We start from the raw sequence: 22,020 nt of genomic DNA, 5'->3' as shown, positions 1-22,020 counted from the left end.
ACACTTAAATAAATAAAAAGTAATGTTTTTTAAAGTGACTAGCAATAGTAATAATAATAATAATAAAAGACCCTTCTTATTACCCCTGCACCACCCACACACCAGCTTCCCAGCAGACTGCCAAAGCCTGGCTTCTGGATGTTTCCCTTACTAGCTGTGTGACCTTAGACAACCCAACCTCTCTGTGCCTTCCCATTCTTCCTTAATATAATTGAGGGCATGAGAAGGAAAGCCCCCCCCAACTCTCCACCCCTGGCCTTCTGACACTCACCAAGTAACAGATTGAGCATCTGGCCAGCCAGTGTGGAACCTTACTCAGTGCTCTCTGGCCGCAGGGCTGGGGGCCTATGGCTGTCTCCTCCTCTGGGGTCCAGTGTAGGCAGATGAGGTAGGTGAAGAGAGGGAGTTGAGGCAAAAAGCCAGCCTTAAAAACCAGCCCCACACCCAGGAGGAAGGCCTAAAGGCTGGAGATAAAGCCCATCCCAACCCCACCTCCCCTTCCCACCCACCCCTCCAGCTTAATCCAAAAATTGCAAGCCACACCCATCCCTCTCATCTCTGGTCTTCCCCATCTACCTAGGGTGCTCGGGTCCCCAGAGCATCTTTTAGAAGAGACCCCACTGTTCCTAGAACAAATGGTCAGCAGGACACCTCCTGACCAAATCCAAGCCCCTCCATCTTCACAGCACCATGGGCTTTGTCTTGCCTCCACCAGACAGCTTACCCCCAAAAGTAGATCCTTAAGATTTAAATGAAAAAAAAAAAAGAGAGAGAACCAAAGTTTCCCAGAGACAGGTAAAGACCAGCTTAGCCACCGAGATGCAAATAAGCCCACTGGGCCTCGGCCCTCAGGGCTGCAGACAGGTCACAGTCAGCAGGCAATTACAGAGGGACTTCCTTCTGGAAAGAATTTATCCCCTAAGGACCACTCCAGCCTCAGGAGTGGAGGAGTTAGGGATGAAGGGACTTCCAGGGACTGCTTGGACAAAGGAATATGATCAGAATGAGGCGGAAACCAACCAGAAATGAGGCAGAAGCGACCTCTTGACACCGAAATCCACAGCAAAACTTTAGAGTTAAGAATTTCTTCTATTGGGGCTGGAGAGACGACAGTGGCTAAGAGCATTGACTAGAACACCTATGTTCAATTCCCAGCGCCCACATGGCAGTTCCCAACGGGCTGTCACTTCAAGACCTGACACCCTCACACAGGCATACATGTGGGCAACCAATGCACATAAAATAAAAACAAGTTATTAAAAAAAAAAAAAGAATTCCTTCTGAGCTGACAAGATGGCTCAGTACATAAAGGGGCTTGCTGCCAAGCCTGATGATCTGAGTTTGATCCCTGGGACCCACAGGATGGAAGGAGAGAACCAAATGCCCCATGCTTTAAGTTGTCTTCTGACCTCTATGTGTGTGCACCATGAATGCTCTAGTGTGGGCATGCTCTCTAGTGCTGTCTCTCTAATGCACAAATTTCTTGCTTGCCCACTCTTAGTGTGTATAAGAGTTTATACACACACACACACACACACACACACACACACACATACACACACACATTTATACACACACACACTCCACATACAAACTCTCACACATATGCACATATATATACACATACATACACACAGACACAGACATACACACATGCACATATAGACACATACATGCACATATAGACATACATACATACACATACAAGCTCTCATACACACACACATATGTGTGTGCACATCCACACACTCTCAAATGTATGAATTTCTTGCTTGCCTACTTTAAGGCACACACAAAACTCACACACATGCACATATAGACACACATACAAACTCACACACACACACTCTCAAACACACAAATTTCTTGCTTGTCCGCTTTCACACAACACACACACACACACAAGCACTCACACACATACATGCACATATATGCGTGTGCACGCACACACAAGCACACACACTAAGCTAGGCTACGACTCTGTGGCAAACTGCAGATTTAGCAGCATATGTGGAGCCCTGGGTTCCATCCCTAGCACCAAAACAAAACAAAACAAAAGACAAAAACCTAGCCTGGTGTGGTGGCTCATGGCCCTAACCCCAGCACTTGGACAACTGAGACAAAAAGATTTAAGGAATCGGAGGCCTGGATGCACTGAGATCCTGTCTCAAACCAAACAGAAGACACAATCAGAATATTTCTGGTCCCTCCAACTTAGAGGTCCCTGGTATCTCTAAAGCCCAGGGGGCAGGGAGGTGCTCGACACCACAGCTGATTTGGGTGGGGGTTTTGTTTGGTCTGTAGTGCTGGGGATATAACAAGGCATCTTGCAAGCTAAGCAAACTGTGTGGTACACCTGGGGAGCTGTTTTCACCAGGGAAGAATTTAGAGTCTCCAACAAGCCCTTTGCTGACAGAGATGAAGCTATAAAAGGCTGGAATACATGGGGGGTGCAGGGGCCCACTTCTGTAATCCCAGCTCTGACCAAAGCTGAGGAGGTAGCGCTTACACATGAAGAAAGACCAGGGTCAGCCTCACCTACAGAGGCTAAACATTAAGCCTGAGGCCAGCCTAGGTCACAAAAAGACCATATCTCAAATAGTAACAATAGTCAGTTTAAATTAGTGAATTAACTTTTAAAAGAATGGGACTCTTCCGGGGCTGCGGTTAGGCAGAGGGCAAAGCCAGGCAGAAACCCAGGCTGGCTTAAGCAGCTACTGAACTCTCACACAAGGCCAAAAAGAAAAGTATCAAAACCATGCACCAGATATGGACTTAGGGGGGGTGGGGGGGGGGAGGCTGAGGCAGAGGGGTAGACCTCAAGGTCAGCCACATAACAGCTGTCAAAAGAAAAAAGAAAACTGGGAGGGAAATACCTTTATACAGAGATAATACTGATTGGGTGTCCGGCTCTCATAGTCCAACTCCCTCCCTTAACCTGGAGCTAAACTGGAGGCCCGCAAGCTCCAGCAATCCTCCTGTCTCCATGCCCCAAAGCACTCCAGCTACTGGAGGCACACACAGCCATGCCCTGATTTTCAGGTGGGTGCAGGAATCGGAACTTGGGTCCTCATGCTTAAGCAGTAATGGCATTTCCGGGTCCCATGCTTCCCAGACACATTCTCATGAACCTCAGGCTAGACCTAACTCATTCTAGACCTAAGGCTAGCCTTGGATTCTTTCCTGATCTTCCTGCTTCTACCTCCCAAGCGCTGGATTGATTAGTATTCCTTTTTCTCTTAAAGTGCAGGAGACAAGAAAGGACCAGTGAACCAGAGGATACAGACAGAAAGCCCGAGGGAAAAAAAGAAAACTCCCCAAAAGATACAGTCATGACCACCTAGGGCACGAGGATGAACACAGCCGGAACACAGCCCAGAAAGAACAGGATGCTGTAAGGGTTGGGGATTTAGCTCAGTAGTAGAGCACTTGCCTAGCAAGCGCAAGGCCCTGGGTTCGATCCCCAGCTCCGGAAAAAAAGAAAAAAGAAAAAAAATAAATAAAAGAACAGGATGCTATGCTAACAATAACAGAACTGAAGGCATGGCTTGGTCAGCAGGATGCTAGTACCCTAACATTCAGACGCCCCCAAGTTCCATCCCCAGCACTGGCTGTGGTGGTGCACACATACAACCCCAGTGCTCTCTGAAGATGGAGATAGGAAGACTAAAAGTTGAAAGTCGGGCTGGAGAGACCACTCAGCAGTTAGGAGCACTGACTGCTCTTCCAGAGGTTCTGAGTTCAAATCCCAGCAACCATCTGTAATAGGATCTGATGTCCTCTTTCTGGGGTGTCTGAAGACAGCTACAGTGTACTCATATACATGAAATAAATAAAGAGAGCTGGAGGGCTGGAGAAATGGCTCAGTGGTTAAGAGCACTGACTGCTCTTCCAGAGGTCCTGAGTTCAAATCCCACCAACCACATGGTGGCTCACAACCATCTGTAATGCGATCCGATGCCCTCTTCTGGTGTGTCTGAAGACAGTGACAGTGTACTCGTCATATATAAAATGAATAAATAAAATCTTAAAAAAAAAAAGAAATCTAAAAAAAAGAAAGAAAGAAAGCAAGAAAGAAGTTGAAAGTTGCCCTCACCTACATATTGAGTTAAGGCCAGCCTGGGCTATATTTTACACACACAAACACACACACACACACCCCAAACATAAATAAACAGTAAAACTGGACCTAGTGGTGCTCGCCTTTGACCCCAGCACTCTGGTGGCAGACCCAGGTGGGTTTCTCTGAGTATGAGGTTAGCCTGGTCTACCATGAGTTGCAACTATGTATCCAGAGAGAGAGAGAGAGAGAGAGAGAGAGAGAGAGAGAGAGAGAGAGAGAGAGATACAGAAAATGTGTTTACTGGAGCAAGGGCCTCAAGATATCTCACTACTAGTACAAAGAAAGAATGGTAGACAGGAAATGATCAAATATGAATAAAAATAGAAACTCAGAAACAATTTCAGGCTGGGAGGATTGAATTCTGAGATTGACAGGCACCCAGCACAGCAAGCACAAAGGGAGGCCACAGCAGACACTCCCGCACAGAATCTCAAGACAGCGGCGGCGGCGAGACGGAAGAAAATCCCTAACCGCAGCTTAGGCTTCCTTTGAGCCAGGCAGCGATCGCTCTAGGTGCTTCTGCGCCTAGACGCATTTACCCTTCGCCCAGTCCTGAAAAGCGTCTTTTAACCAGCCATTTTAGCAGAGAGAAAACGGAGGGCCTGTTAGGCAAAATGTCCAACCCACACAGCTAGGAAGAGGCCAAACCGCCCTCTGGGTCTCCACTTTCAAGGCAGTTACTATTGTGATGCTCAGAAGGATGTCGTGCAGGGGGTAGGGGAAGGACCCACAGGGAACAGACACTTTGCATATGGTGATCAAGGTTCAAAGTGATTAGTCTGTGCCTTTAACCCCAGCCCTCCTGAGTTCAAAGCTTACCGTGTGAGTTCCCGGGCTACCGAGTGAGTCTGAGGCTTTATAGACAGTTAACAGTTACTAGAGCGTTGGTATGTCCTTTTTCCTCAGTGATATGGCCACTGGTTAAGTTGTTAATTTGCCAATACGTGACCTGACACCCAAGCTCAAGAAAAACACTCTAACCAAGCAGGCTTTCATCCCAGCACTCAGGAAGCAGAGGCATGTGGATGAGTTCGAGGCCAGCCTGGTCTACAGAGGGAGTTCCAGGATGGCCAGGGCTACACAGACAAACCCTGTCTCAAGAAACCAAAGGAAAAAAGAAAAACCAAAATTAAAAAAAAAGGAAGAAAGAGAGAGAAACTAACTCTAATTAAAGAGTGGGTCATCCACAAAGCAGCCATGAAAACTAGGAGGAAGATGAATTTCAAAAGGTAGCCCAGGGATGAGAGGGTACTGGGTGGATAGAATGATTAAAATTCATTCTGTACGTGAATGAAACTGTCCGTGCATACAAGTAAGTACACACTCACTCACAAGCTAAACAGGTAGTCATGTTAAGTTGTACTGATTTGATCCCCGGCACCACAGTGGGAGAAGTAGGCATAACATCACACAGCCTTCAGGAAATCACTAACCACTAACTTGACAAGGCAGAACGAAGGCATGTTCCAGACACACTTGGCCTCAGATCTGCCCTCTGTGCAGCCTTCCTCAGAAAACGACTGCTGAACACACTCCCCAGAAACATGGATGTAACCAGGAGACAGGAGGGCACCGAATCCAAGGAACAGCATAACTAGACACCAGGCAAAGGAAGATGTAATAATCTAGAACCACAAACTTCAAGAAAAGACAAGGGGGTTGGAGAGATGGCTCAGTGGTTAAGAGTACTGACTGCTCTTCCAGAGGTCCTGAGTTCAATTCCCAGCAACCACATGGTGGGTCACAGCCATCTGTAATGGGATCTGATGTCCTCTTCTGGTGTGTCTGAAGACAGCTATGGTGTACTCATATATAATAAATAAATCTTAAAAAACAAAATGAGCCCTGGGTTCGGTCCCCAGCTCCGGAAAAAAAAAAAAAAACAAAAACAAAATGAGGGGGTTAGGGATTTAGCTCAGTGGTAGAGCGCTTGCCTAGCAACCGCAAGGACCTGGGTTCAGTCCCCAGCTCCGAAAAAAAAAAAAAAAAAAAAGAAAGAAAGAAAAGAAAAAAAAAAATGAGAGAAAGGACAAGGGTGACCTGGGTAGTAGATATTCCGAAATATAAACTGTATCCACAGAATGGAAGGCAGAGATTCTAAAACACAAAACAAACCAAAATAATAATAAATAAAAATAGAAAAACTGATAATTCCATAAGATATAAGTTGATTTGATTATACCATTGACTGACTCTCAGCACAAAATTTGCAAAGCCATAGTAAAAGAAACTGGCTTAAATAAAACTGGGGGGGGGGGGCCTTCATGCCTTTAATCCCCAGTGCCAAATAGGCAGAGATGGCATTTCTGTGAGTTCGAGGCCGGCCTGCTCTACAGAGCAAGTTCCAGGACAGCCGGGGCTACACAGAGAAACCCTGTTTTCTTTAAAAAAAAAAAAAAAATCAAACAAACAAAAAAAAAAAACCTTGTATTTCATATATATTAAGAGAATGGGATAGAACTGAGTAAGAAGTAAAAGAAAAAAAAATTCAATTACCATCACAATCAACATTTCTAAGGTCCCTATTATATATCAGGCTAGCGGTAAACGCTTTATTTGCAACATTTGCCTCTTTTTTTTTTTTTCCCTCCCCCCCCCCCCCCCCGGAGCTGGGGACCGAACCCAGGGCCTTGTGCTTGCTAGGCAAGCGCTCTACCACTGAGCTAAATCCCCAACCCCTATTTGCAACTTTTAATCTTCAAAATCACCTCTCCGAGTATCCTACTGTCATACCCCATTTCATGTCACGTTGCGTATATGTGCGGCAGGTGTTTTGCTTGTAACGCATGTGCCACATAAGTACAGTGTCTCCAGAGGCCAGACCCAGAGTCAGGCTCCGCAGAACTGGGAGTCAAAACAGTGTGAGCGCTTGTGTGAGTTGCTGGGAATCGAACCCAGATCCTCTGCAGGAGCCACAAGTGTTCTTAACTGCCAAGCCATCTCTCCGGCCTGTCCATTTTATTTTTATTTCTATTTTTGTTTTTTAGACATAATTTTTTCCTCAACCCACTTTAATATGGGTTCGACATCCCCTCTAGCCCACCACCTATCAGAGGGCAGGTTATTACGATATGGGGGGGTTGGCCTGTTTAGACATAAGTTCTTTGGGGCGATTCCAACCTTCATTGTTCTCAGTCCAGTCCACTTGGCGGACACTACACACAAACCAGCAACCGTAGTTCACTCCAGAAGAAACCCCTAGGCTTGCCAACCTGCCTGAGTCTGAGGAAGCAGCAAGAATCTCACAAGAAGTTCTCTGGCAGGGTTCTCTCTATAAACTCACCACAAGCAATGCTCAACAACGGCAATGTAAGGGGAACCGATACATGCATGAGGCAGGCAGGCCTTTCAGTCCGATCTTTCAGCTTCCCCACATGGCGATTCTGTCTTCCCTCTCCACCCTTGTTCCTCATTTTATTTCTTTAATGCTACGTTTTTCTTTGCTTTTTTTCTTTTCTATTCTTTTTCGTTTTAATTTATTTGTTTTTATGAGTGCACTGTATCTGTCAGACACGCCAGAAGAGGCATCAGATCCCAGATGGTTGTGAGCCACCATGTGGTTGCTGGGAATTGAACTCAGGTCCTCTGGAAGAGCAATCAGTGTTCCTAACCACTGAGCCATCTCTCCAGCCCCTATTCTTTTTTTTTTTTTTTTTTTTTTTTTTCCGGAGCTGAGGACCAAACCCAGGGCCTTGCGCTTGCTAGGCAAGCGCTCTACCACTGAGCTAAATCCTCAACGTCCCCCCCCTTTTTTTTAATGTTTTCTTCTTTTTTTTTTTTTAATGTTTTCTTTTTTTTTTTTTTTTTTAAAGCATTCTTTGACTTTTACATTTTTTTAGTTTCTCTGTAGAGCCTTGGCTGTCCTGGAACTCACTCTATAGAGCAGGCTGACCCAGAACTCAGATCCTAGGTCCTGAGATGACCACCTGTCCCAAAATAAAAGTATAGGGGTGTCCCGTTCCCCACCACCCCTCCTGTGGCTGAGGGCCATGCTCCAGCCAGAGAGACTTAGAAGGAAATTCCAAGGCCTTGGGAGAGGTGTGGATGGGCCTGAAGGTCTGTGAGTCACCTGAGAGTGATGACCATAATTACAGCAATCGCTCTTGCAGTAACTTCAACCGGGGCTGGGCCTGGGCCAGGCACCTGGCCTGAGCCCGGCTCATCAGATGTCACAAGGCAAGGACGCTTTCAGTATTAATTGGTCCACTTTGTAGATGGGAAAATCGAGACTCAAAGACTCATCAAAGGCAGAAAGTCAAGGCTTCAAGCTGAGACCTGGGTGGGTGTGATAGGTCACAGGGCAAGCTGCTGATTTAAGATTGGTCCCTGGGACCTAAATGGTAAGAGAGAATTAATTCACACAAATTGCCTACTTAAACATACACTGGACATATGAACATGCATACACATATGTGCATGCACAGGCACAAATGCATACTAAGTGTCAAAAAGAAAAAGAAAAAAAGAAAAACATCTAGATGATGACAGATCATGAACGCCTTTGATCCCTGCACTCAGGACACAGAGGCAGGCAGATCTCTGTGAATCTGAGACCACCCTGGTCTACAGAGTGAGTTCCAGGAAAAACAAACAAACAGGGTCAATTAAAAATAAACAAATTAACCCTCAGGCCCAGAACAGCAGCCTCCAGATAGAGTAGTTTCTTATCAAAGGATTCCAGGTTCAGAACTGCTGAGAAATGTATAAAACTGTTAGAAAGGTTATGTGCGCCCTAGACCCTCACTGGGGGATCCTAGGCAGGGGCTGTACCACTGAGCCACGCCCCCAGCCCCTCACTGGGGGATTCTAGGCAGGGGCTCTACCACTGAGCCACGCCCCCAGCCCCTCACTGGAGGATTCTAGGCAGGGGCTCTACCACTGAGCCACATCCCAGCCCCTCACTGGGGGATTCTAGGCAGAGGCTCTACCACTGAGTCATGCCCCCAGCCCCTCACTGGGGGATTCTAGGCAGGGGCTCTACCACTGAGCCACGCCCCCAGCCCTCACTAAGGGATTCTAGGCAGGGGCTCTATCACTGAGCCACACCCCCAGCCCCTCACTGGGGGATTCTAGGCAGGGGCTCTACCACTGAGCCATGCCCCAAGCCCCTCACTAAGGGATTCTAGGCAGGGGCTCTACCACTAAGCTGCATCTCTCAAGAGTCAGCAGCATCTCACTCCAACAGCTTGGACTTCCACCAAAGGTGGATGTGATGCTTCTCTGGGCAAGAGGAATGCCAAGGACCCCTTCCTGGGCTGGGGATTTGACTCAGTGGCATGTGCCTATGGCACTGCGTTTCACTACCAACAACACAAAAATAGATAGACAGATAGGCAGGCAGGCCAGACAGACAGACAGACAGACCAACTCAGGCTCAACTCCAGATGGTGGGTTTTTCTTTTGTCCTTTGCTGTTGGGTTTTGTTTGTTTATTTGGTTTTGAGACAGTGTCTTACAGACCCCCAAGCTGGCCTAAACCTATCTCCACCCAAGGAAAGCCATGACTACAGATTATGCTACCAATTCAGCACTGGGGATCAAACCCAGGGTTTCACGCTTCTACCAAGTGAAGCTAAAGTCCCCGGCCCCTTTAGTTGGGGTTGGAATGCTTGCAGAGGTGGCCTAGAATCTAGAGTGGAGAGCATATCACAGGATGGAAGTGAAGTCAGACGGGACTGCAGCTGGTCCAGCAAAAGGAGTCAAGACCATCTCCCACCAGGCACATCCATCAAGTGGGTCACTTGTAGGCTGAGGCAGGATTATGAGTTGCAGATCGTGTTCTCAGATATGCAGTGAATTGGAGCTCCACTTGGGCTATAGCAGACCCTCTTCTAAATATGAATGTGTGTGCATGCATGTGTGTGTGCATACATATGCGTGTGTGCATGTGTGTATTTATATCTACCACAGCAACACAATACAAAATGTCCCACGCCCCTGGCAATGATCATATACACTCCTAAATTCCCAGCACTCAAGAGGCTCGGGTAGGAGGGTCATAAATTCCAGGCCAGCCTAAGCTTCATAAAACTCTTGTCTTAAAAGGAAAAAAAAAAGTCCGGCATGGTGGTGCATGCCTTTAATCCCAGCACTCCCGAGGCAGAGGCAGGCCTTAAGACTGAGGTGAGCCTGGTCTATACAGCGAAGACCAGGCTAGTCAGAGTTATACGGTGAGGTTTTGTTTAAAAAAAAAAAAAAATAGAAAGGGAGAAGAAGGGGTTGGGGATTTAGCTCAGTGGTAGAGCGCTTGCCTTGGGTTCGGTCCCCAGCTCCGAAAAAAAGAAAAAAAAAAAAAAAAAAGGGGAGAAGAAAAAAGGTGCCTCAACCCATTTTGTCCCCAGACTGTTCCTTCCACTGCTATGAACATCTCTGACCAAGACACACATGCATACATATACACACAGACACACATGCATACATATACACTCAGACACACATGCATATACACACACAGACACACATGCATACACACACAGACACACATTCATACACACACAGACACACATGCATACATACACATATAGACACACATGCATACACAGACACACAAATGTACACACACACACACACACACACACACACACACACACACACACAAACACAGACACACACAGGTCCTTTTACCATGTGGATCCCAGGGATCAGACTCAGGCCCTCAGTTTACTGACAAGCTCCTCTACCCACTGAGCCATCTTGCACACACCCCTTTCCCTTGTGTGCTTATTTTAGAAGAATTTCAATTTCAGAGAAGTTCAAAATAGTTACAGTGAACTACTGTCACCCTCATGGACTCTAATCACACGTCTTCGTTTGCTATCTGACATTACCTGCAGTCTCCCGAGAACATGCCCGCACACTGAAAGTATTCTTTTTCTCTACTTGCCTCAGCCATCTGCGACACAGTGAAGCCATCGTGTCCGGTGTCCTTATCCCCAAAAATAAGAAGGTTTGAACAGGCAGTGACTACTGTCTGAGGATACTGTATTGATTCATCGGTATGGGCTAATCTATGGCTCATATTCCACTATTTCCAGTTGCCTCCGTGATTCTTTGGAACAATTTTTCCCTTAAACCAAGATCCAATCTTGGCTACACACACTGCCTGTAGCCACGGTCAATTTTTCCGTTGTCTCTTAAAACAGTAACGGCTCCCTGCCTACCTTCACCTTACATACCGCTGACTTTTTTTTTTTTTTTTTAAGAATTCAGGCCAGTTTTGTAAAATGGCTGTTTAAAATTCCAAGACTTCATTGCTGGTCTTCAGGGAGCGGGTAAGATCGGGCCCCACCTCATACAGCTTATCTCCCACTGGGCCTACTGATCCAGGGCTCTCAAGCCGCTGATACCTCACCAAACCCTGTTTCTGCATCCTGTCAACTTTCTGCTCTTCAGACACACAAAAGAGTTCACTCTGGGGATGGCTGAGGTCAAGCCCTCTGACCTGACCCTTCACCCCAAGAGCCAGACCAGACCCAGGGTGTTTTATTTCCTACATGGCCTGCGTCCCCGTGATCTGTGTGTTTATTGCCTGGCTCCCACACGAGAAAGTGAGCCCCAAGGAGGTGCAAAGCCTTCCGTCTGTTTGGTTCCCTGCCACAGTTCCAGGGCCCGGTGCGGAACCCGGTGAGCAGAGAGGCTCTTGGAAATCATTTGCTGAGCAAATGAACGATCCAAGAAGGAGAAATGAGCAAGGCTTAGACTGGTGAAGCCCCGAAAGGCACTGCCAAGATGAGCCAGAGGGTAAAGTGACCCGTGGCCACACCTGAGTCCAATCCCAGGACTTCCACTGGGCAGGAAAGAACCAACCCCAGCAAGCTGTCCTCTGACCTCTGCAGTCCAGTGTGTACACGATGCAGCCTGGTGTGTGCGTGCATTTAAAATGTAATAAAAAGAAAATAGAAGGCAAGCAGGAGGCCACCGCTTAAAGAACCAGGGAACCCAAGGGGCCCTTCTAGGTTCTAGAACCTTCTCCACGCCCTTACTACCTTCCTACCGAAGGGAAGGTTCAAGGAGAAAAACAAACAAACAAACAACCTTATCATCTCATCCCTTGTCTCCAGCAGCCAGTCCTAACTGATTTATCTTTCTAAATCAATCCCAGTAGGTTGACAGAGTGGATTCCAGAGTTGGGAGCCAACGGCTGGTTGCCTATTGTCCCAGCGCCGGGTCAAAGTGCAGTACCTCCTGTGCCTACATCTCTGAGTCCCACCCCTCATTCAGGCCAGAGTGTGGGTTCAGAGAAAACAAGCACCCAGCTACAAGATCTCGATCAAAGCATGGCAACTAGAGGATGGATCCTTCCCAAGCCGCCCCTAACTCCAGCAATTAAGAGTCTAGCCCTCTGGCCAGTCTCACTGACAAGCTCTGACTATTCACTGCTCAAGATACAGCAGGACTTACAGCGAGGGAAAAAAAGAAAGAAGACGCCATCCCACCTTCAATCCAACTGGTGTGTGTGTGTGTGGCGTGTGTATGTACGTGGTGTGGGAGGGGGTATGTGTATTTGTGTGTGTGTACATGTGGGGTGTGTGTACTGCGGTGTGTTTATGTGGTATGTAGTGGTGTGTGTGTGTGTGTGTGTGTGTGTGTCTGTGTGTATTTGTGTGGTATGTGTGTATTTTCAAGGAACAGTTATCTAGGTGCGTAGCATAGGCTGGCCGGCCCCAATTACCCCTACTCCCTCTATCTCTGCCTCTCTGAGTGCTGCTTAGGTGTGAGCCTCCATACTGACTCCCTGTTCTTCTTTTATTATTATTATTATTATTATTATTATTATTATTATTATTATTATTTTCAATTTCACCTGAGGAAGAGGCTAGAGCCCTCAGCCAAACCCACATCAGAGTAGAAAGCTTTGCCTACAATGGACCCTCACCCAACAGCCCTGTCGTCCCCCTTACCTCCTGTGTTACCAGGCCAAGCTCCCCCTGCTTAGGGAACTTTCACAGGGGCTTCTGCACACACACACACACACACACACACACACACACACACACACACACCCAGCAGCCATGGGCACATCCTCCAAGGGAACCAGCCCAGAGGTAACAAAAACCCTCTTCCCTCTAGGCTTCATGACCCTAGCAAATTGCTCAGTTTCCCTGGCATTTTATACAAAAGTAAACACCACGTAAAGACGGGTCTGATAAGGCTGGCGAGATCTAAGGAGCTGGCAGCCAGAAAAAAGCCCGGGGTGGTGCCCCGTGCAAAGATCTAGCACCTGCACCCCCTGCAAAAAAAGCGAGGTGGGGGAAGGGAGTCTGGAGTCTCCATCCCGGGCCAGTTCCTCTGGGTTGAATGGGGTGCAGTCCCATAACGTGGTTAATGGGATTAAGTATGGCTTCAGCTCTGGGCCTTGACCTGGGGTCCAGTCTATCTGCTCCATCTGGAGGTGGGGACAGATGGGACCAGTGGGAAGTAATAGATCTGCGAGGGTCCCCACTCTTCCCTCTCTGGTAAGCAAGGCCTCAAGCACGGGGACTGCAGTGACTTTCCTCCCAGTTCCTCCAGGCCCTCAAGCTACCCTGTACACAAGTCGCACAGCTCCAAGCAAAGAAGGCCAAGACACAGGATTCCAAGGCTGCTTCCAGCTGGACTTCCTAGTCTACGCCTGCATCACCCCATCCACTAGATGAGGGGTTAGGCATGGAAGGCAGTCTATGCTACGCCACCAGGGTTGGAAAATGCTGTGCACTTAGAACATCGGCGGCTAAGAATGGCTATCGGCGCTGCTCTCAGCCAAGCCTGGGCCAGATCCCAGGCAGACCTGGGGCAGGCGACAAGCTGAGATTCAGCCAGCCAGGAACACCCTGAGGTCAGATTCCCAGGCCACAAGAGGAGCCCCTGCCGGCACTTCCAGCTAAACCAACCAACCCAGAGACCCCAAAAGTCCGCAAATGCATACACCCATAAACCTCCAAAGATTCCCTCTCAAACGGGGTTGGCCCAAATGGCTTTTGTATCCCAAAGCCGTCCCCAATTCCTGCCTTGGGAATGGTCCAATGCCCCACCTGGGTCGCAGGGCACCATTCCTGTATGAATCTGGTCTTGTCACCACCCCCAACCCCAAGCGGACGCGCCTCTAGTTCTCAAGGGGCACACGCACACCAGGGGAGATGACCCGGGTCCCCGCGCCCCCGCCGGCAGGGATCTCTGCTCGCCCCTCCCCCGCCAGGCGCTTCACAAAGGCCCTTTGTCCCGCTGAGTCCCGGACTCCCAATTCTAGAAAAGTTCCAGGAGAAAAATATCAAAGGCAGAGGCTAATTCGGCGAGCTGTGGTCACCCTGGCAGGCAGGGGGAGATACTGAAGTGGTGGCTCTGAGCCCCCAGGGTGTCCAAGTCTTGTTCCAAAGGACGAGGAAGCGAGTTCCAGGGGAAATCGACCAGGTTTTTTTGTTTTTTAAAGGAAGAGCTGGAGTGTTTTCCTTAAGCCAAGCGCAGAAGTGAGGAGCAGCCGGGGAGGAGGGACCGGCTTACGGAGCCGCCACCAGGCAGGTCTGCAGGTCCCAGGCTCCCTCTCTTTCGGCAGCGCACGGTGACCAAGACTTGGCTCAGCCCTGCCTGTTCCTCTGCTCCTTCCCTGTGCAGCCCAGGGAACCGAGAGGAACTGGGCCTTTTCAGCCACCACCTCCTGCGCGTCACCGCGGGGTATCCCCGGCAGCCTAGGCTCTGCCTAGTGGCAGCTGGGCTGCACCGACCTATATCTTCCCTAGACAACCAGGGTCCCTAAGATCTTATGGTTCATCACAGATCAGGTTCCTAAAACTGGGGCCAATATTCTCCTTCATTCCCCCACCCCACCCTTGGAGGCGTGGAACCGCCCGGGATGCGGCTACACGCGGAGACAGATCCCAAGACCCACCAGTGCTTGCCAAGAAAAGGATCTAAGATCCATATGGGAGCGGCTGTCTCCCGGGGTGTGGAGCTGGCAAGCTGTTTTCGCGCCTACATTTTTTTTTTACATTTTTTTAAAAAAATTTTATTTTTGCAAACTCCACTTCCTCAAGAGCCCTTGGACTGGGATCCCCTAGAGTGGTTGTGACTGCAAATACTTGAGCCTCGGGAGGATTGAGACTACCTGGTACACCAGGGACAGGTCTGTCTTCCCGGAGACTCTGCACTAGGAGTTGAGCCTCCTGCACACCCTGGTGAAACCGGACAGAGACACCCAGCTCCAGCCGCCTTGGTTTGACCTGAGCTCCCGCCCTAAGATCCCCATCAAGGCTAGAGGGTGGGTGCCAGCGCAGTGCGCAACACTTACCCGGGTGCGGGTGTAGGTTGAGACCGGCCATGTATTTCCCGGGCGGCGGGGGACCTGGTAAGCCCGAGGAGGGCAAGCGTCCGGCGGTGGCCGCGCCCACGCGGTGGCTGTCCATGGCCAGACCGGACAGCAGCGGCGGCGGGGGGCCGTGGACAGACCGCTGGGGCCCGAAATCTCGGCCATCCATCCTCCGCGGGAGTACCGCGGTCAGCCTTCCCACCCGGCCCGCCGGCCTGCTTCAGTGGGACTTAAAAGTTCGGCCTCGACGTAGTCCTAGTGTCCTCGGGTGGCGGGCGCTCCGCGGCGTGCATGGCGGCGGCCAGCGGGGCTTGCGCTCAACCACGGGCCCGCGGCCCCGGGCGCACGAACCGCCCGCGGTGAGTCCCCTCCGGGCAGCTGAGCAGAGATGAGGAAGGAGGCGTACACGGTGTCTTGGTGAGGGAAGATGGGCCGTGGAAGACAGAAGAGGAAAGGGGGGAAAGGGGAGGGGAGAGGGGGAAAAAAAAAAGAAAGAAAACAAGTTTCAGAAAGTCGCCTCGCCCTTCAGGGTTGGAGAGTAGTGAACCGAGCTGATAGCCAGAAATAAAATCGCGAGTAGCCGCCCCTTCTCCTCGAAACGCAAAGACCTCCAGCAGCTCAGGTTTCCCAGGGACCGGGCTCAGGAAAGCGGCCGGCTCACTGTGTCCCAGCCCGGGCTCTAGCCTGGGAAGTCCTCCGTAACTGGGGAAGGCCACTCAACCGACCGCGCCCGTTCAGCTAAATCCAAACCCGGAGTACTTTATTTTTCAGGCGTCACAAGCTCCAGAGGTTTAAAACTTCGAATGCTTTTGAGTTGCTCGAAATGTGTCCATAACGCCAAGAAGCCACTATCTGATTCGCAAAGTTTAATGTTTAACCTTTTGGGGGCCCTCGGCTCCCTTTTTTCCTCTCTCGAGTTTTGGATCTCCGCGTGAGCCGCCAAAATAATAAGGGGGTGTTTGGTTTAGGGGCTTTCTGTTGTTGTTTACCAAGGTCAGATAAGAAACGGGCTTATTTTTAAAGGAAGATCACCGCCCCCCTCCTGCTGCCCCCGTTGGGCCACTGGGAGTCGCAGAATCCGAGTCCCCGAGACGTGGCATTCTCGCCCGCGAACTGGAAAAAGACTCCTTCAAAACAAGATTTGGTTTCATTTTCCAACGCCCGGGCCTTGGAATACCGATGCCGGGAGGATGTAGCCTGGGGTGGATTTGGGGATCATCAGACAAGATAGAAGGGTGCTCCAAAGATCTCGCTTCTACCCTAGCTTTGCGACCCACACCCCCAAAATAACCTACAAAGGAAAAACACCTTAACAGCGCGGGCCAGCCGAGGGGCACCTCCCCAGCATCGGGTAAACCCCCCCCCTGTAATTCCTGTTTAAGCTGTTTGTTTAAAAGATCTGTCGTTTTCCTGTTCCCGAGGGGGGCAGAAGGAGGTCTCAGAGAGCCCACCCTTCCCTAGCTGACCATCCACCAGCCCCAGGCAGCTTTAGATCCTCTGATTCCGGGAGACCCAGGGCGGGCGCTCTAGCAGCCAGGGACTAAGCCACAGCCACGGGCTCCCGGGTGACCAGCCGCCCTATATCCAGACCCAAAAGTCCTCTTCCCCCAACTTTGCTAAGGACGCCTATTTTAACGTGGCTTTGGTTACAAACATCCCCTCTTCCTCACACCCTCCCTCGCTCATATCAGGCTCTGGTTACCAGAATCGCGTTTACTTTTGAAAAAATCTACGATCGTCACAGCCCGGGATACTTGTCTCAAAGGCGCCAGGAGCTTTCCGCATACACTTAAAAGATAATATTCTTTAAAGGCGTTTCGAAAAAGGCAGTGCCCAGGCGCCCCACTTTAAGGAAGTCGGGGTGAAGCCCTACGGAGCAGCCTTTTCCATGGCCGAGAAGCTGGCGTGGTTATCTGCGGGGTTCCACTGCGTCCTCCTCTACTTTTTCCCCTCTTAAATGCAGCTAAAATGGCTGAATTCCGGCTTTTAATTAAAAACAGCCTATAATCGAAACCGTCTCGGCGTCCCCGGGCTAGCCCGCCGCCTGCCGGGAACGGAGTAGGGAACAGCCGCCCTCGGCGGTGCTGCAGACTGAGGGCTCGGGTGGGAGTCCAGGGCGCAGCGAGGTGTCCTCTCCTCCAGGTCCCTGCCCTCCGCTTCCCTTCTGGGGACCCCGACAGTTTCGGGGACCACCTGCTCTGCGGACCCGAGGGGTGCGCTGCACAAGTTCGGGGAGCATCGGGGCCCGGAGCGTACCTGGCGCGGCGGGGCTCCGGGCTCCAGGCTCCGACGGCGACTCCGGCAACCGCCGCGGTTCCTGGCGCGGCTAGGCGCCCGTACTGCCCGCCATCCCTCAGCCGCCGCTCCCCTCCGCCACCCGCAGCCGCCTCACACTTTTTGCCCGCCTTTCCTTTTTTTGGTAGAAAACCGCTCCCCGGGCCGGGCGCGCGGCGCGCCAACTCCTCCGCCCTCCCGCGGCCCCGCTCCCGCAGCCCCCGGAAAAGCCAGCTTTCCTCCCGCCGAGCTCCCCGCTTTTTAATAAAATCCAGGTAGCGCCGGTTTAAAGAATCCCAAATCTCCATATACAGCCCGGGATTGGAAAAGGTACATTACACAACCCCCCTTTCAAGTTCCTCTCGCTGGATCTAAAAAAAAAAAAAAAAAAAAAAAAAAAAAAAAAAGGAGGGGGGGCCTGGGGGGAACGGGGGGAGGGGAGCCTCGCAGGCGAAGAAACACGCATTGTTCCCGGGTGCCCGCCCCCCCTTCGGGCCAGCCCCCGGCCGCAGCGCATTGGCCCTGCGCGCCGCCCATCACGCGCATGTAAACACCTTGGCCCTCAGCCATTCCTATAAAACCAATTACGGACCTCGGGGCTCCAGCAGTTTCCAGGCTCCCCACGGCGGGGCTGAATGATCAAAACTGGTGGTGAGAATTTTTCCGAGCCGTTTCTAGGCAGCCCTCCCCCTCACCAGCTCCAGCAGACCCCCCCTCCTTTCTCCTTCTCCCTCCCCCCCATGCCAGCCCCTCCTCCTGCGTCTGGGCTGAGTGATCAAAATAGAGGAAGATGGTTGTCGCCGCAATCCCGGGCATTGCAAGGCCTCCTGTCAGCTTCCTTCTTCGGGAGGAGGTGACAAGCTAGCCGGGAAGAGCCGGTAGCCGGCGGGCTGCTCATTGCGCCCGCGCCCGGTGCTCCCTCTCCAGGGTGCCACTCCAAAGAGCGAGGTTCAGACGCCAAAATAACAAGGCCTGCTTTCTCTCTCTCTCTCTCTCTCTCTCTCTCTCTCTCTCTCTCTCTCTCTCTCTCTCTCTCTCTCTCTCTCTCTCTCTCAAAATAAAGCAGCGATTCATTCCCTGTCCCCCTAGCAGTCGCGGTCGGGTGGGGTGGGCAAGCAGGCCACAAGGACTTTTTTTTTCTTTTGCCCCAGCCTGCGGGTCCCCTCCCTGAAACGCGGTGTAAGAAGGCTTTACTGATTAATATTTTGGACAGGCCGCGGCGGTCGGCAGCGGTGAGTTGCATCTTATAAAAAGGGTTCCTATAGAAACCCGGGCTGTGGGGCTCTGCGGCCGAGTGCGCAACGCGCGCCCCTCCCCAAAGCCCCTTTTGGCGTGGGCGCTCCTCCTTTCCCCTCCACCCCCCCCCCCAAGAAAAACCAGAGCAGAAAAAAGGATTAGATCGGCGGAACGCGAGCTGAATCCCTCTCGGTTCTGACATTTCAGCCCTATTAGCATTTCTCCACGGGGCCTTCTGAAACCTATTAAGGTGTAATATTAAAAACCTCTTGGCTGGGGGCCTCTCTCGCCTTCCATCCGCCGCGCCCCCTCCAGGGAGGGCGAGACCGGGAAAGGGAAAAAAAAAAATCTGTTGAGCTCAGACGAAGCAAGCCAAGCCCAAAAGTGCTTGGCTGGCCACGGCGGCCAGAGGGGGAGGGGAGCACCAATCCCCCAGACTTTGTACTTTTATTTTGCTCTTTCAGCAAAAGAAAAAAAAAAAAAAACTTTCGGGGTTAAGTGACCGGGAGCCGCCGACGGCAGATAGACCTGGCTGGAGACCCAGGGAGTGTGGTCCTCGCCGAAGGGACCGGTCCTAAAAGGGTGGGGGGATCCCCTGCACCCTCTCCGCAAGCCCTACAGGAGCCCGAGCCCAGCTAGGCATTACCTACCCTGGAAAGGAAGCTTGGGAAGGCAGAGAGGCTTGCAGATCCTGCCTCGAGAGCAACCGTGGTTATAGGGTTTTAATTAAAACAAAAGAAGCCCGCTCTTTCGCCCTGCTCTGCGGACTCAGCGTTTTCCTACTGCTGCTATTTTTTTTTTTAAAGAAAATCCATTTTTAAGGCAATTTTTGAGAGTTTTTTTTTAATGAGCTAGTTAGCGCTCATCCGTTCTATTTTTCTTTTCTCCACTTTTAGAAAGAAAAAAAAAAAGAGGGAAGATTCTAGAGAGAGAGCTGGGGGTGTCTAATTTAATTCCAGGATAAATTTGAAGGGAAAAAAATTCGGCCTCTTGAGAGCAGTTTCAAGTTGCCCTTCCTGGAGCTTTCTGCGCTGGTTTCTAGGCTGCCCTCTTTTAGAAGCTGGGGCTCGGTGGGGGGAGGAGGGAGGAGTGAGAAGGAGAGAAAAGAACGAAAATAGCCGGAGCCGAGGGGAACTGAGCGGCGGTGTCCGCGCGCTCAGAGCTGGGCGAGCGGGTCTCAGTGGCAGCCAGGGGCAACCGGAGGCGACCGGTGCTGCCCGGGGACCGCCAGGAGCAAAGACGGAGAGAGGGGGGTTAGAGAAAGGAGGTATTGTGTCTATGTGCCTTAGGGGAGGGGGGAGTTGATTGCAAGAAATAAAATAAATGCTGTTACGCTGCGAGGGCTGATGGAAACAAGAGAGACCGGCTGAGGGGGTGGGGGGCGCCTAGTGCCCTTGAGTCTTATCCAGAGGCCTTTGTGGGTTCCCAGTTAAACCCTCCCACGCCTCAGTCGCTCGATTTCCCCCACCCCCAACGCCCTCCAATATTCAGAGCGCAGGCCCTGATCTCCCACCAACCCCCTCATCCCTCTCGGGATCCAGAATGTTTTTCTTATTTTAATACAGCTCAAGAAAAAATATGTATCTTGAGAGGATCGGGGTGGGGGATTGTGCAAAAGGCTTGCGGGATTGGAAAAAAACAAAGGCCTGTTTTTATAAATGTTTAATGTTTTCACCCCTGGATGCTCCAAGACGCCGTAATTGTGACGGCGGGGTATGTGTGCCATAAATCATTTAGCTGCTAATAAAAAATTATTCCAATTTTCCCCGGATTTGCCGATGGCGTTTGCATTTTTCAAGTGTGCCCCGGGTCGGCGTGGCATACCGACCCAGAGTTTCATTAGGTCTGAGGTTGGGGCGGAACATGACACGTCCCCCTCTGGAATGTATGACTCCCCGGTCCCCTCTCGACCTGCCACCCGGCCCCCAGGCCACCGGGGTGCGCTGGGCCTAGGGGACCGGATTCCCGGCCCCCAGGAGGGGAACGCTGCTTGAGTCTCTCTTGCATCTCTCCAGGCTGCCAAGTGCAGCGTGCGGTGCGCAGGCCAGTGCCCAGGTCTCTGTTTCCCTGTGTCCCTCACATTTAACAGCGGTCGGGAGCCATGTTGGGGCGTGGGGACATTTCTAGAGAAGCAGAGGCTATACTACACCACCACTTCAGAGAGCCTCCAGGTCTGGGGAAATAACCTCCAAGCCGGGCTGGGCCACACTTAACTACAAAAGCCCGGTGAGGCCGTCCTGAAATGGAACTGGAAACAACCGCAGGGACCACGAGTCCAGGCGCCATCTTCCGCGCCCCATCCCCCATGCTTGTTTACCCGGTGGGATCCGTGGCCAGAAAAATTCCGTTGACGCTGTGTGTGTGTGTGTGTGTGTGTGTGTGTGTGTGTGTGTGTGTGTGTGTGTGTGTGTGTGTGTGTGTGTGTTGTACTGACTGGAGAGAAAATCGTGGGGGGCCTGCAGCGAAGTCCCAAGTTCCCCGACAAACCGCCCGGCTGGCCTGCCGGGTCTGGCATAGTTGTCCCCGGCCACTCCTGTGGCTTTTGGTGTATTCTTCCAGATATCTGGTCCAGGTCTGAAAGCTCTGGACGAGTCCCCACGGACAAAACTCAAAGCTCTTTGTTGTAAAACCAGAGGACAGGCCAACCTTGAGTGCGGCTGCCTTCCCTGTGGTGCGCCTTTGTCCGGCTCCAGGGAACCCCGCGCTCCCCTCACTTCTGCCCCAAGAAAGCTTGAACCCTCATCTTCCACAATCCGGATGTTGTTAGCCGTGTGGACAGGTTTCCACCTATGTTCCTCCATCAGGGGAACGGGGAAGAGATTTAAAAAAAAAAAAAAGCTAATTTCCATTCCTAAGAGAACATCCAAGTGACCCCCTCTACCCGATGCCCCGAACCAGCTCTCCGGGGAGTGGAACGCCACTGGAGACTAAGTGACAGGGATCCTAAGAAAAAGCCAGCTTGTGCCTCCGGTGCTGCCACCGTAGAGTCTAAGGCGGGTGTTTCCGTAGATCCTAAATCCGGCTGCCCGGGAGCTCCCGGCCCGGGCGCCGCTAAAACCCGGAGAGGCCAAGCCGGGCCCAGCCACGCTCGCAGTTTCTCGCTGCGGCTG

The 22,020-nt window shown here is 51.1% G+C and overlaps 1 protein-coding gene and 1 long non-coding RNA gene across 17 annotated transcripts in view; one reads left to right on the top strand and one right to left on the bottom strand.

Moving 5' to 3' along the window:
* Tnrc18 (trinucleotide repeat containing 18) overlaps nucleotides 1-18,006 on the bottom strand; it is a 95,885-nt gene extending 77,879 nt beyond the window's left edge. For 14 of the 15 annotated variants that reach the window (XM_087578246.1, XM_087578248.1, XM_087578249.1 and 11 more), the window contains exons 1-2: nucleotides 17,657-18,006; nucleotides 15,383-15,813 (exon numbers count right to left, since the gene is read on the bottom strand). In XM_087578246.1, the coding sequence (XP_087434372.1) occupies nucleotides 15,383-15,569 (187 nt within the window). In that variant the 5' untranslated portion in view covers nucleotides 15,570-15,813; nucleotides 17,657-18,006. 15 annotated transcript variants of the gene reach the window in all.
* Nucleotides 18,007-18,277: 271 nt separating this feature from the next.
* On the top strand, nucleotides 18,278-20,679 carry LOC148002207 (uncharacterized). 2 transcript variants are annotated; one of them, XR_015634659.1, is made up of 3 exons: nucleotides 18,278-18,325; nucleotides 18,826-18,906; nucleotides 19,375-20,679. It is a non-coding gene; the product is annotated as an uncharacterized LOC148002207 (long non-coding RNA). The 2 variants fall into 2 exon arrangements; XR_015634660.1 differs by lacking the exon at nucleotides 18,278-18,325 and adding an exon at nucleotides 18,435-18,622.
* The last annotated feature ends 1,341 nt before the right edge of the window (nucleotides 20,680-22,020 follow it).

The sequence above is a fragment of the Rattus norvegicus genome, chromosome 12 (genome assembly GCF_021556685.1).
Source record: "Rattus norvegicus strain SHRSP/BbbUtx chromosome 12, alternate assembly SHRSP_T2T, whole genome shotgun sequence".
NCBI classification, from domain to species: Eukaryota; Metazoa; Chordata; class Mammalia; order Rodentia; family Muridae; genus Rattus; species Rattus norvegicus.
Note: the sequence above shows the minus strand (reverse complement) of the source record. Positions and strands in the feature narration are given on the sequence as shown.